The sequence below is a fragment of the Pholis gunnellus genome (genome assembly GCF_910591455.1).
Source record: "Pholis gunnellus genome assembly, chromosome: 21".
NCBI classification, from domain to species: Eukaryota; Metazoa; Chordata; class Actinopteri; order Perciformes; family Pholidae; genus Pholis; species Pholis gunnellus.
This window is the reverse complement of record NC_136548.1, coordinates 14,223,452-14,237,086: the sequence shown is the minus strand read 5'-3', so window position 1 is coordinate 14,237,086 and position 13,635 is coordinate 14,223,452. Positions and strand designations below refer to the sequence as shown.

The 13,635-nt window shown below is 40.8% G+C and overlaps 1 protein-coding gene across 1 annotated transcript; it reads right to left on the bottom strand.

Moving 5' to 3' along the window:
• Positions 1-2,284: 2,284 nt before the first annotated feature.
• fshr (follicle stimulating hormone receptor) lies at positions 2,285-11,854 on the bottom strand (the record flags this gene model as incomplete). Its single annotated transcript, XM_079182930.1, has 14 exons — positions 2,285-2,821; positions 3,347-3,538; positions 3,635-3,816; positions 4,176-4,396; positions 4,748-4,933; positions 5,475-5,549; positions 5,643-5,711; positions 6,507-6,587; positions 6,983-7,057; positions 7,737-7,811; positions 7,916-7,990; positions 8,230-8,304; positions 9,128-9,199; positions 11,700-11,854. 14 exons carry the CDS (start codon positions 11,852-11,854, stop codon positions 2,285-2,287), a joined length of 2,070 nt encoding a protein of 689 aa, XP_079039056.1.
• Between the last annotated feature and the right edge of the window lie 1,781 nt (positions 11,855-13,635).

The following is a 13,635-nucleotide window of genomic DNA, read 5'->3' as shown; positions in this document are numbered from 1 at the left end:
CAATGGTCACGTTCTGCTGGTTGGATGTTATTACTTTTCATTAGATCGTTTTCAGGAGAGAGATACTCTAGAAAAACAGACAGAGAGAAGGGTGTGACATGCAACAAATTAAGGTGAAAAGGATGCCCAAAATGTTATTGCTTAAAGTAGTTCCAGCCTAGTATCCTGTGAGGATTAACAACAGAAACACAATTTGGGAAAATCTGTACATTGTCAAATTTGTTTTTGTCTAGGCCCCAATGTGTCCCATTCTTTCCCAGTACTCTGTCTGCAGACCGAAGGTTGTCAGCACCACATGTGCTATATTAAGTATGTAGAGGGGAGTTGTTCAGACAGTTTCAAGTCCTGAGCTGGAAAGCAACATCTTATCAGCCGTTCTAAGAAATAACATTATTCATTGTTGCAGACAGCAACAGTGATGTAACCTTGTATGCAACTGTTTTATTTTTTTACATAATAGTGATGGTTTAATCTCTCTGTTTTGTTAAAAAATATTTTGACTATTAAGACATGAAGGAAATGCCACAAGCTCTGAAGAGAATAGTGCATTTTATAGTTCTGTTTAAACGTCCACACTGATGTATGTTTTTGTGTCTGTATTCATTTGACTTCACACTGAACTGCTGTAAAGGTTTGCTTTGTCACTATCAATTGTTTGTTAGTAGTTCACTGGTGAGGCTGACTATAAATATGTAGAATGGACTACAACAGCGCAGAGATCACAATAAATATTGCACCAGTAGCACCACCTGGTGGTTAAAGAGTATAATTGCACCCTCACATTTTACGTTGGCATGTACGAGGCAGTGTATCCATATCAATGAGATGGACTCGGATTCCTTCTTGCAGCTGCAGCCTTGAAACCCTGGGCTGCTTGCTTCTGTGTGTGTGTGTGTGTGTGTGTGTGTGTGTGTGTGTGTGTGTGTGTATGTGTGTGTGCTTTATCTAGCGGCCATATCCATCTGTCTGTAATAAACAGAAAGAGCAGCTGTGTAGTCTCCCCTCCCCTCCCACAACCCAACAGCCACCCTGGCACGCAGAGCTGAGGTTGGTAGGGTCACTTTGTCCTTGAAAGCTGTGGATGCTCTGAAGGACAACATTTCTAGATAAAGAAAGCTCAATTTAATGTGTGTGTGTGTGTGTGGTTTCCTTTTGTTACGAGTCCTAATGCACTCACATTCACCACAAAATAAAATAAAACTATTCAAGCAGAGAGGATGTAATAAACACATTTATAAATGACATTGAAAACCAACACAAAGATACATTTTTTTCAAAAACACAAAGATATATATATATATATATAAAAAAGCGGCACTTAATAGTAATTTCATTTACAAAGGATAAACATATTTACGCTGCAAAGATAATTACACGTTCTTCATTTTAAGACAAACTGAAGAGGAGGGATGTGGAGGCATGGGGAGCAACAGCAGAGTGTATGAGGAGATTATTAATGAGTATGTCCTTGCAGTGTGCTTCTTAATGAATATCATTCAATCACAACGTTTTATGCTAAATGAATAGTGATTTCTTGAAGTGGATGTGCAGAAATATCGAGTGTCAAACCTTTGTTTAAGTATTTCAAAGTACTCCAGGTTATTAAATTGTCTTGAGACACTGGATGGATGGCAAGAAGATGCATGAAAGTAAAATTACTTTCCTCACTTTCCTCGACTCTTTCGACTCTTTCTACTTTTACTTGTGTTCTAATTGTTTTGGCGCAGTAAACCTCAACCCATCGCGCATCCAATCAAGGTAAAACAAACGCAAGGAATTATCTGGGACAGCTATTTGACCTAGATTTTGTCAAAGTGTCTGCAGTTTTTCTGTAGCTATCTTTACTTGGATTTCTCTACACACTGTACATACAGTAGAGTTTTCCCATGGGTCACATGGTTCAAGAAGGACCCTTGTGCTCTGTGTTGTTGCAGGTCAGAGGTCAGGACCCAAGAGTCATTGGCTGATGTACTGGCCAAAAGACACTGGCAACATATCGAACATAAGTGAAAACCCGCAACATTCAGTGTCATGAGTTTGGGCGTCGTATTGAGGATTTAGCAGTCTGTTCGGTGTCTCCACACATTTTCACATATGAAAAGAAGAGTACCTCTGAAGCAATGTTGAATTTCTTGTAACTTTAAGGCTGCATTGTATTCTGTCAATATCTCCATCAGACCTAAGAGGAATTTTCCTTCGAAAAATAGGACTTCTGTGGGGAGAGAAATACGACCCTCCTGACAATCAAGCAAAAAGCCTTTGTCTGTGGACTTTTGAATGACAGTCAGCGCTCTTGTTTCCCATCCAGACTTAAAGGATTGGCCATGGAGTACAGAATCACATGGCTGCTCTTTGGAGAGGTCCATCCCGGCTGCTGACAGGAGGAACTCTCTGTCCGGTAAATCTGCGCCCGCGCTTTAAACAGGCCGAAGCGAGCCGTGAGGAGAAAGAAATCCCGCCTAAAGGTGCGCGTGAAGAAGGCGTAGAGGAAGGGGTTGGAGCACGAGTTGATCGGGTAGAAGAGGACCAGCAGGAGTTTGGAGTCTGAGACGCTGATGAGAGGGAGCTTGAGGGCGGCTGAGACAGCAAAAAAGGAGATGGGAGCCATGCAGACAAAGTCAGTGAAGATGAGGATGGCCATGCGCTGGGCCACGCGGGTGTCGGCGTGCGCCGGTGCAGACGAAGGGTTGCGGACGGTCAGGTAGATGCTGAGGTAACAGCCGCACACACAGACGAAGGCCAGGATGTTGAGGAGGAGGAGGGACACCACATAGACCTGAGCCTTCAGAGACTCCACGTCCATGGGCAGGCAGATACTCACCTTCACCACAAACAAATACACACATTCAAATATCACACAGTGTACAAGAGCCTTGAATGTACTTTATTTCCATTACATAACCTGGGTTCTGGACCAGGTACACCTCAGCTCTCAAAGGGTTTGTTGACCAGTGGGCTAAACAAATAGGCACTTTCCCCATGTCCTACATGATAGTGAAGTGAATATCTTTCCATTTTGGTCAGACAAAAGAAGACATTTAATGACATCACCTTGGTGTTCCAGAATCTAGCCTGGTCGCCTTGTCTGGCGTTTTACGGACCAAACGATTAACCGATTAATTCATAAAATAAATGTCTAATGAATATAATCACCCTATAGATAATGTCATACAAAGCAATACATTACGTAAGCTGTTTTTCATATTTTAAACATATTTTGACTGCAAAATTACATCTGTTTGTAGAATATATGTTGCACCATTTTGCCCCCCAAAAACAGACCATACAGTGAATCGTGGTCACAAGGAGTTGCATGGAGAGCGTGTGGTCTATTCAAAACGCTCACCTTGCCGTAGCTGCTGACCCCGACTGTGGGCAGCAAAGCGGCGATGGAGGAGAAGATCCAGCCCGCTGTCATCACGACGCATGCGTGTCTCAGGCGAAGTTTACGGTCGAGCCGCAGAGCGTGTGTGATGGTGTGCCAGCGCTCCACTGTGATCGCTGTTAATGTGAACACCGACAGCTCACTGGCGAACACCTGTAATTGAAAGCGAACATGAATATTCATGAGTATTGTTGTTATTCATGTAGAGCTGTCATATGTATGCAAAGGACTCCACGCATGAATACCCACCGTAAAGAAGCCCGCAGCACTGCAGCCCAGGCCCTCCTGCCAGTCTGTGGCGTCGTTGTAGTACTGGCCACGTGTGAGCATGTCCACAGCTGCTATTACTACCAGGTAGATGCCCATGCAGAGGTCAGAAAAGGCCAAGTGGCACATGAGGAAACGAGGGACAGTCAGTTTGGAGCGGCTGCCTGACAACGCACCAGTGGGAAGAAAAAGGACAAAAAAAAATCTTGGGGGCGAAAAGGTACTTTGTATGTAAGTATTAACAGTAAAATGTCCTCAAGTTGATATTCTATTGCTAAAGAGAATAAACCTTAGTTTTGCTTTTAATGTGAAAACATAATAATTCCAACAAAAGCAAGGAACTGTAGGAAGGAAGGAAATTAGGAAAGAAGGTAGTGGAAGAAAGAACAGAAACAAGAAAAGCAGAGAGTAAGGAAGAGGGAAAGAAAAAAGGAGATAAATGATGAGAGAAAGTAGGACAGGATAATGGAAGGATACAAAGAAAGTAGGAAGTTGAGCGAGTAATGATTGTCCCATTTCATACCTATCAAGACCAGAAGTACTGCTGCGTTACCCAGCAATGCGAGGATAGAGATGATCCAGATGAGGACCCGTAGGGGGACAGCGGACATGATGTCCTCACAGGGGTTAAAGTCATCGGGGGTTGGGCTGCAGGTGATGGAGGTTGAGTTGAAGCAGTGGTCCCTTCGGAAGTTTGGGTTTTCCCAAGACTCGAGTTCAGAGCACTTCTCGTGCCACCTCGTTCTAGCACAACAAACAAAAACTGCATATAAACTAAATCTATGAGGTGATTTCACAAAAAAAAGATTTGTTTGTTGTTGTAATACTCATTTAAGCCACAAGAGGCTAAAAGGCACAACTCACCCATTTTCTAAATAGGTCTAAAAGAATGTATTATTCCAGGTGAGTTTTAATTTCTCCATTCACGCTAAACACAAGGTACATATATTCACCTGATCTTAAGTCATGAACACAGGAGAGAAAACAACAACAACTTTAGATCAGAGTTAGAAAATTGATTTCTTTCCCCAGATTTGGATCTATTTATTTAATAATAAGGCGTTCAGATATCTTTTGACATTAATGCATGCGTACTCATTCCTGTTTATGGTTCGAAAGGCGCAGCAGTGTGACGGGTAGGTCAGGTGGGCCTCGCTGAGTTTGGTGAAGAGCTGCGGAGGAGGAAGTTTCTTCAGATTACGGGCGGACTCAGCGAACAGCATCTCGAGTCGTGTGAGGATGTTGTCCGGCACGGAGCTGAGGGCTGTCTGGGAAATGTCCCTGCACAAACAACTACACGTTGGTATCTAATAGAGGAGTAACAGTCATTATCATTTCAGAATCAATGCTATGTTTAACAGATGTTTTGTTAATGTAATAGGCATTTGACCTATGATCAGTTCATAAAAGCTGTGATTTATATATTTTTTAACTCCAGTCTTGCTTAGAATAAAAACACTGAAACTCAAATTTCCTGAGCAGAAAATGTCACGGGAAATGCCACCGTTTGATTGCAAACGGGTTGCTGGGATGTGGAGTCAAAAGACAGTACAGCAATGACAGCCCAAGAGAAAAACAGATTCGGAGCTTTTCTGATTGCTACTTCAATAGAAATGGGAGTTTCTTTGATTGGGGAATAAACAGGGGGAAAAAAATCTCTTCTGCTTTCAGTTTATTTTTACCTTAAATCTGGCATGTTTCTAAGTGTTTCTGGGCCTCCCCACAAACGCCACATTGTTTCTTGTTTTCTCCTAGTTTAAATAAGTGATGATGAGGAGGGTGAATCATGTAGGCATGAGTTACTGTTGGATGTCATTCTTACAGAACCACCAACTCACTGGAACCCACAAAGGCGTTGGGATGGATGTGAGTAAGCTGTTCGTTTCCTCTTAGGTATCTAAGAGAGGCAAATTAAATATGTGAGCTGACTTTTTGTTCTTCTTTTTGGTTAAATCTTCTGTTTGTTAGCGTGTCTCTGCCTGTGACTCACAATCTGTTTATCTTTGTGCCGTTGAAGGCGTCACTTGCCACCTCCTCGATGCCATTTCTGGTGAGGTGTCTGTCATTAGAAAGAGAAGCCAAATTACAGTCATGTGGCTCCAACTCAAACAATTCAGAACAATTACTTCTCTGAACCATCGAAGCTAATTTTAGTTTGTGCAGTTCTTTTGTTCTCAGTGGCTAAAGCTGTAGTACACAGAAAACACTAAATAAATGGTTTATTATTGTTATGTAACATTTCCTTAGAGACCTTGGAATCTGTTGGCAAACTACACTTGTTTGATACATTTGGCAGGATAAACAGATTTTTACTAAACTAATGTAGTAATGCCACAATTTAAAAGTACTCCATTATAAGTAAGAGCCCTGCATTCAAAAATGTTACTCAAGGAATAGTTCAAAATGTAAGTAAAAGTTTAAAAAGTATTATTAGCTAAATGCATTTATCAAAAGTATTTATTATGTGAAAGAACTTTCAGTGTTTTGTTGCTAAATATTGAAATATTTGACTATCATTACCGATGATCTGATTTGGAAATAACTAAAATAACTATACAGAAATAGCCAATCTTCTCACTGCCGGTCTCGTTTACTTATGTAGGTCATCAGTATCAAATTGAGACGGTTTCATAACCAGTCAAAAGTTCCTCACAGTAACTTAAAGCAAAAAAAAAAGACAGTTTTTAGAAATACGGAAAACAAAGATATATCAGTTAGAGTGACAAAACTGCAGAAAAATAAGACAAGTGGGAGAAGATAGGACTCAGTGACATTCGTCACTGGGCATGTAATGCCCACTGGGAGCTGTGCGAGGGTGGTGCATGTGCTCCTAAGAAACCGATGAATCGCTTACATCTCGGTGATAGTGTGAGTGCAGAGGCCTCTGAAGGCATTGGCAGGGACTCCCTTTATGTGGTTGTTCTCCTGCAGGTGACTAAGCAGCACATAGATAAAAAAACATGATTAATTAACAACAAATACTGAGAAGTACGTATGTAGTAAGTAGAAAAACATCGGATATATGTATGGTAAAATATTTGGAATACACGCTACAATCTCCTTTAAATCCACTTCCTTTTTGAAGCTGATAGACGTCAGATGGGAGACAGTTTGAACATTGATTTTTTGAGGCTGGAAATGAGGGACAGATGGGTTGCACTACTAATGTTCAGTTCTGTAAGGACTACTCAGTGCGTAGGTTTTAACTGCAGTGTGATGTCTTCTGGGCATATTTAAGTATGTGTGCAATCCAATTCTATATAAGTACATGTTGGAATAATTGTGCGTGTGGGCATTTGTGGTTCATTTGTATATTGTGTTTAGACCTACAACAGGAAGCCGTGGGCTGTGGAGTGGATCTCTGTCAAGTTTGGAAACGTTGTCAGTCCGGTGTTGTAGATGCACCTGTGATATGCAGATTGACCACCACATGTTACTACATCCACACTGCAACCTCTGAACAACAGGTCCTCTGTGCAGTGAGTCACAGTGATGAAATCAGACAATCTATTGTATTAACAGAGATCAACATTAGCAAATGAAGAGTTTCCATCACAATTCAAAAAAATTAATAATTTAAAGAGCTACTTGTTCGAAATAAATGTTGTTGTTTTTTTTGGCAATAACACATGACAAGTTCCATCCATCCATCCATCCATCCATCCATGCAATATAATGGAGTATGCAGTATAATGGATGGATGGATGGATAACAATAACAGTTGTGAAGTAATGTCAGTGAATGATTTTGGCAACTTGTACTTTATTACAGTTAGCTTGAAACTGTTTCAAAAGACATAAAGAACCAAAGGTAGTATTTTATCAAATGTTGTGAATATATTTAATATGGCTGAAATGATAGATAATTCATTTTGTGGAAAAACTTTCTTTCATGAGATGAAGAAGAGTGTATTTCTCTTCCTGGGGATCAAGGCTAATTAAAGAATGATGTCTCTGGTCGTGCGAGAGGCCCTTCACAAGGAGGCCTGTCACCCATGACCCATTTTGGACTCACAAGCAGCTTGAAAAACACAAACTGGAGAAGAAAGTATTCCCACCCCGCTGCACTCTCACTGAGTACTTACAGAAACTGTAGTTTGAAGATGTTCTTGAATGCATCTTGGTGGATGTGTTTTAGGTGTTTTGACTTTGTTATGGTTCTGAAAAGAACACACACAGTCATGTATTCATTAATATAAACGACTGGTCTGACTGTACAATTACAGGGTTTCACCACTGCCATTATCGTGCCACTCATACTCACAGCTCGCTGAGTTCAGGGAGATTAAAGAATGCAAAAGCCCCGATATTCGTCAACGCAATATTCTCAGAGATGGAGCTAAGGGAAACAAATGTGTAAAGAAGAATATTACATTTATGTCAGCTGTCAGGTCTTCATTCACACTCATTCTGTGATTTTATTTCTCCACCACGCTGCGAAGCTTACTCCTTAGCTGTTTGGGTGATCAGCTTTCGCAGAGTTATTAACGCTTCTTGTTCCATAACAAAGACTAAACACACAAGCACGCTGGATAAAATATGTCACGAGCAGCGGTTCCTAGAAAACTGTATACTCACATATGTGTGAGCCGAGGGTGGTCGGCGAAGGCATATTCGTTGATGGCCTCGAGCATGTCGTTCTGCAATATGGTGCTAAGGTTGGAGGAGGAGGGGGAAGAAGGAAGAGGGTAAATTAAAGGGTATAAAGGACACTTTCACAGGTACTACTTTTGGGAGGATCACCACACGATAAAAAAACAATGCTGAGGTACAAGATGGCCAAAAACACCAAATAGAGAGAGAGAGAAGGCTCTGAACAGTTATGATCCATTGCAAGCGTTTAAAGATAAAGCCAACCTTTTCGTCACTAAACAAAATTCTGAGTGTGTGATGGCATTCCTTTTTGAGTGCAGAAAAATATCTTTTGCATGCAAATAAATTATACTTTGTAGAGAAATTATGATAAAAACTAATTAAACTTGAGCAAACACACAAACGCTCACAATACAACAGACAAGTAAAGATAGTTGCACAAATACAATCCCATACTTTAGAACTATCGTTTTCCATTAGTTTTAAGGATTTCATGATTAACTTCAAACACTAGAAATATGGGTGATTATTTCAATAAATTAGCTTTGTGTACTGTACATAACTTGTTTGGTATTATCTGAATAAGAGCACAATAAAAGATAAATAAGAAACTAAAGTTTGTAGCACAAATGCAATTCCATATTTGTTTGCTTTCTTGTTTTCCATTAGTGTAACATCTCATGCAGAGTTACTCTGAATAGAGGGGATACTTTTAATACTCCAGCATTATGCAATGTATTTGAATTGAGCTAAACACAAAACTTTATTACTACTAAAACTCCTTTTTACTTCCCCTCTGTTTAGACGATCCTTATCTTGAGTGTTTTGACCTCCGTTCTTTATGTTCCACATCAAAGATTAAACATGAACGACAAACACTTACAGTTTCCTGAGATGCTTCAGGCTGGTGAAGGCGCCCTGGGAAATCACAGTGATCTGCGTCTGCCAGACATTCCTGTTGATACAGAAACAACCGCTCACATCAGCTCTCGGCGATACACTGATCACAAGAATGGCAACTGAAGACAAATCTTCACAAAGTCATTTATGGCCGTTTTTTTGTTGTGTGGTGGCGAATCCATGACCAGTATTTTCACACTCAGGTTGGGGATTTTTTCTTTTCGCGCACAAAGTTTTGTGTACTGAATGTCTGTACAAAGATCTCAAGCTTATTTTGCACCTGGTGTAACTCGTAGATCGCATCTAAAATGTCCCTCCAGTGCTGCATACGTGTAAAATATCCCCACTGTTCCTGAGCCTTGACCTTCGAGCAGAACAGAACAGATGAGAACACACACATCTCCGCCTGGGAGTTCGCTGAACTTCTTTTGGGATTGGACGCTACTTCTGCCACAAAGTACGTCCTCGTCTGTGTGTGTGTGTGTGTGTGTGTGTGTGTGTGTGTGTGTGTGTGTGTGTGTGTGTGTGTGTGTGGACTAGATTTGTGAGTAAGATTATGTACATCTGTACTTCCTAAGTTTGTGTTCATGCTGCAATCTTCATGCTGACCCCCCACCGTTCCATCCCCTCCTCCTTCTGGCCTTGAGATTCCTTCAAAACCTTTCAAGGGCCCAAAACAACAGGTCAGTGTATAAACCCAGCTCTGTGCCACTTTGTCAAAAACACCTCAACCAACCTTCAATCAACACCTACATAACTTTTGAAAGAATAAATACAATATCCTTCTTCCAAAGTTTGACATTTTAGGAAACAAGATTTTCTTGCCTCAGCTGGGCTAATATGACCAGTAGCGTAAGGTGACTAGCTAATATCCCATTCGTCTATTTGTGCTACGCTTATGCTTACTTTTAGCACTGATCCCATAACTGCTGTTTGTGAGCAGTTTTGCGTGCATGTGGACAAAACAATACACAGTTCTGCCTCCAGTTTCACGCTGTTCCGCTGACCGACAGCTTGTAGCGGTGGCCAAACAGTAGAATTACAACCTCCACGTCCGTCACGTGATGCCATGGGGCCCAAAAAGACTTTTCCCATTGACTTACATCAGCAAAGAGACATTTGTAAATCAGTGTAGACTTATTTTTTTTTTTAGATAAATGAACTTCCCAGTACGAAAACATGAATAGCCTGTATCATTAGGTCCTGAAAGCTGTAAAATGCACTAATCTGAATCCGGAGTTATTTTTTTCTTCCTCCATTCATGTGAATGAGCTTGAGAACGAGGGCTGGGAGGCGAGGTTAAAGGAAACGCTAGTGCGCTTCATCTATGGGCTCCATGGATGTGGAAGATCTGGGTAACTTTACACTTGAAAGTCAATCTTTTTTTTGCCTCATGTGCCAATGAGCAACTTTTGAATGGGGCCTCGCCTCCAACGCTGTATCCCGTTCTCTCATGAATATAAACAATGCAACATTTTAAATTTTCAAAGAAATCAGCTTAGCAAATGTTTTACGGGGAAGAAAATGCATTCAACACGTTTGACAGGCTCCATGGATATTTGTGAGACACACTGAATGTAAATGTAACTTTTGTTTGTTTACAAGAAAAGTCTTTAATCCGTGGGCACTTTAGAAAGCTGTGGTTATGCTGGCAGTCGTTGAAGATGAGCAGACACGCTTTGCATACATTGCCTTAAGTAAGTGAATCTTTAAAAAAAAAACATTTGCAAATTCAGTGTAAAATTCCGCCAGGAGGAGATGAGCCAGGATTATAGAGGAACGTCTAAATGATTATGCACGCTCATGGGATGTGATATTGAATTGTACACATGCTATGCTTCCCTGAATCCGTATTAGTGTGGGATGGCGACTGAAAAATACTATTTCGGGATGTATTCTCTGAAATATTGATACATGTCACTTTGTTGTGCTTGAGTAGAGAGACACTACATCGATGTTACACATGAAACTCATCATAAAGAGTTCTACAGACTGAGAAAACAGCTGCATGAATTCTGAGCTTCCTAATGTCTGGAAAAATAACAGTGATTGATTTCAGGGTTGGAGACTACAAATCTACAACAGAAAGCTAAAAATACAAAAATGGAGTTTGAAGACATGGGCACTTACAAGTCTAACAAAAGAAGCCATTGAGTTGCATTATGGGAAATGTAGTATCCAGTGTTTTTGGAGCTTGACCTGTACTAGAGACTATAAAAGTCAGGATATCTTGGCTTTTACTGGTTAAAAAAGCCAACCCACAAATATACTTTCACGTAAACATCTCAAATAAACGAATAAGTCCAAAGAATGAGAATTGGACATAAGGCTCCATAAAAGCATATTCTGTGGTTTTCTGTACAGTTTCCAACAAGAAGAGGAACGTGAGAGCTATGCAGCTTTGGCGTTACATTGACGTTGTCGAAATTTCCAAACTATCTCTCCGAGATGCGAGCTTTGCAGCCAGCAAGTAAAATGTAAACATCTACAATTGCTGCAGCAATCTGCTTCCCAACATTGCTGCAGATATTTGTGTGCATGAACAATGTACTTACAGGCATTGGGTGTCGCTGGAGATGTTGGAGGGAATCTCTGTGACCCAAAAGTCCAAAGAGTAGCACAAGTTGGTGTCAACTCCAGGTTTTATGTCCGACGCTGCTGCTGTCTTTATCACCACAAACATTAACATGATCAGAATCATCACTATCATCATTGCCGGCTGTTGTTCAAAGTCCAGGTTGTTGTCTTTTAGGCTTTTCAAATCGCCTTGTTTTTCTTCCTTTTATCTTCCCACTTAGATTTTGTCTGTTCACGTATTTCTATCTCCCACGTGGTGTTGCACATGTATACAGGTCTTCCACCAAATCCCACATTCCACATTTGATGTGAATGCTTTTGCTCATTCGTCCATCTATGCACTCTGGGGGGACCGCGAGGTCGAAGAAAGAAGAAGCGTGAGGTGCTCTGGTGCCTTCTGCCATGCAGTGGTGAATAATGGGGGTGGGACTGGGGTAAAAAGCTCTATGGGTGTCTGAGGATGTAGGAGGTGTCTGCTGGGTTATGTGTGTGTACTGTGTGTGTAGCCTACTGTGTCAGTAAAAAGCACCGCATCCTTGCACAGATCCTGATAGGATGTCGCGATAGAGACAATTCTTTTCAACTCTTACATATGACCTGCTCTAGTTTGCCCAAATATCGGTTTCCACAGTTCAATCATTACACTTTGACACTTTATATTTCTTATTCAAATCAAAACACACAAGCGCTGTATCCAACGGCAATGACATTTGCTCAAGACTCCTTTTTTTTTAACGTGAACGTGTCTCACTCAAAACACATTTAAAAATCATACACTGTAACAATCTTTCACAACACGACTCAAGAAAACAGTTTTTTTTACCAACTGGTTGGAGGTTAAAGAAAAAATAATTTTTAAAGTTTCTTTTCATATTCCATTTTAACGGATTAACCAACAATATTATTTATTGATTTATTCAGTTATATTATTTGGAGGATCCACTATTTTTAAATTACTTTTCAATTTGAAATAGTTTATTGTTGTTTTTTGGGAAGTAAATGTGGATCATGTATGTTATTTTTGGCTGATTGATTTCTTTTTAGCCTCAGAGTTATGGCAACAAACGCACAAAAAAAGAAGAATTATCGGGAACAGGCGTGAATCTGTTTTGTCTCATGTCTCATATTTGTGTTGAAAGATGAGCACACTTTGATAGCGATGGACATAATATTCTTTTCTACTGCACTCCCCACACGTCAGCAGGACAGCCAGCTTGCAAGGACACTCTCTGCATTCACACACTCTCACACACACACACACACACACACACACCTACACACACACACACACACACACACACGCTTATGACACAAACAAATCTTTCTTTTTACATTTTCTCCTTTGTACATCTTCAGCTTCTGCTTGATATTTGATACACAAATGCTTGTGGTGTGCTGTGGGAACTCAATGTGGATGAACAGAGCTCTTTATGATTTATTCCAATGCAGGAAGAAAAGCGCAGCCTTGAGCTCTTGACACAACCACACACACACACACACACACACACACACACACACACACACACACACACACACACACACACACACACGCACTCAAGCACTCTCTCACAGTTTTGCCTATACACAAGGCGAGGAAGAAACAGAAACACAGGGAGATAGAGGCTGACAAATGCAGCTGCACTAAGGAGTGGAAATGAAGGACTGAGGAAGAGGAAGATCCATGGCATCTGTGTGTATGTGTATGTGCTGATACCTGATGAATTGTTTGCTGATTGTTCTGCACCTGTGCAGGGGAGGTGTGGATGAACATATTGAGTGTTTTTTTTAAATTATGCCAGGCCTTTTGTTGAGCACAGCCTGTTCAAAGCAACAAGAAAAGGAAAAGATAAGCAGTGGGAGAACAAGACAGCGAGACTCGGGAGGTGTTTATTGAAATAGCAGGTCCTTGTAGCT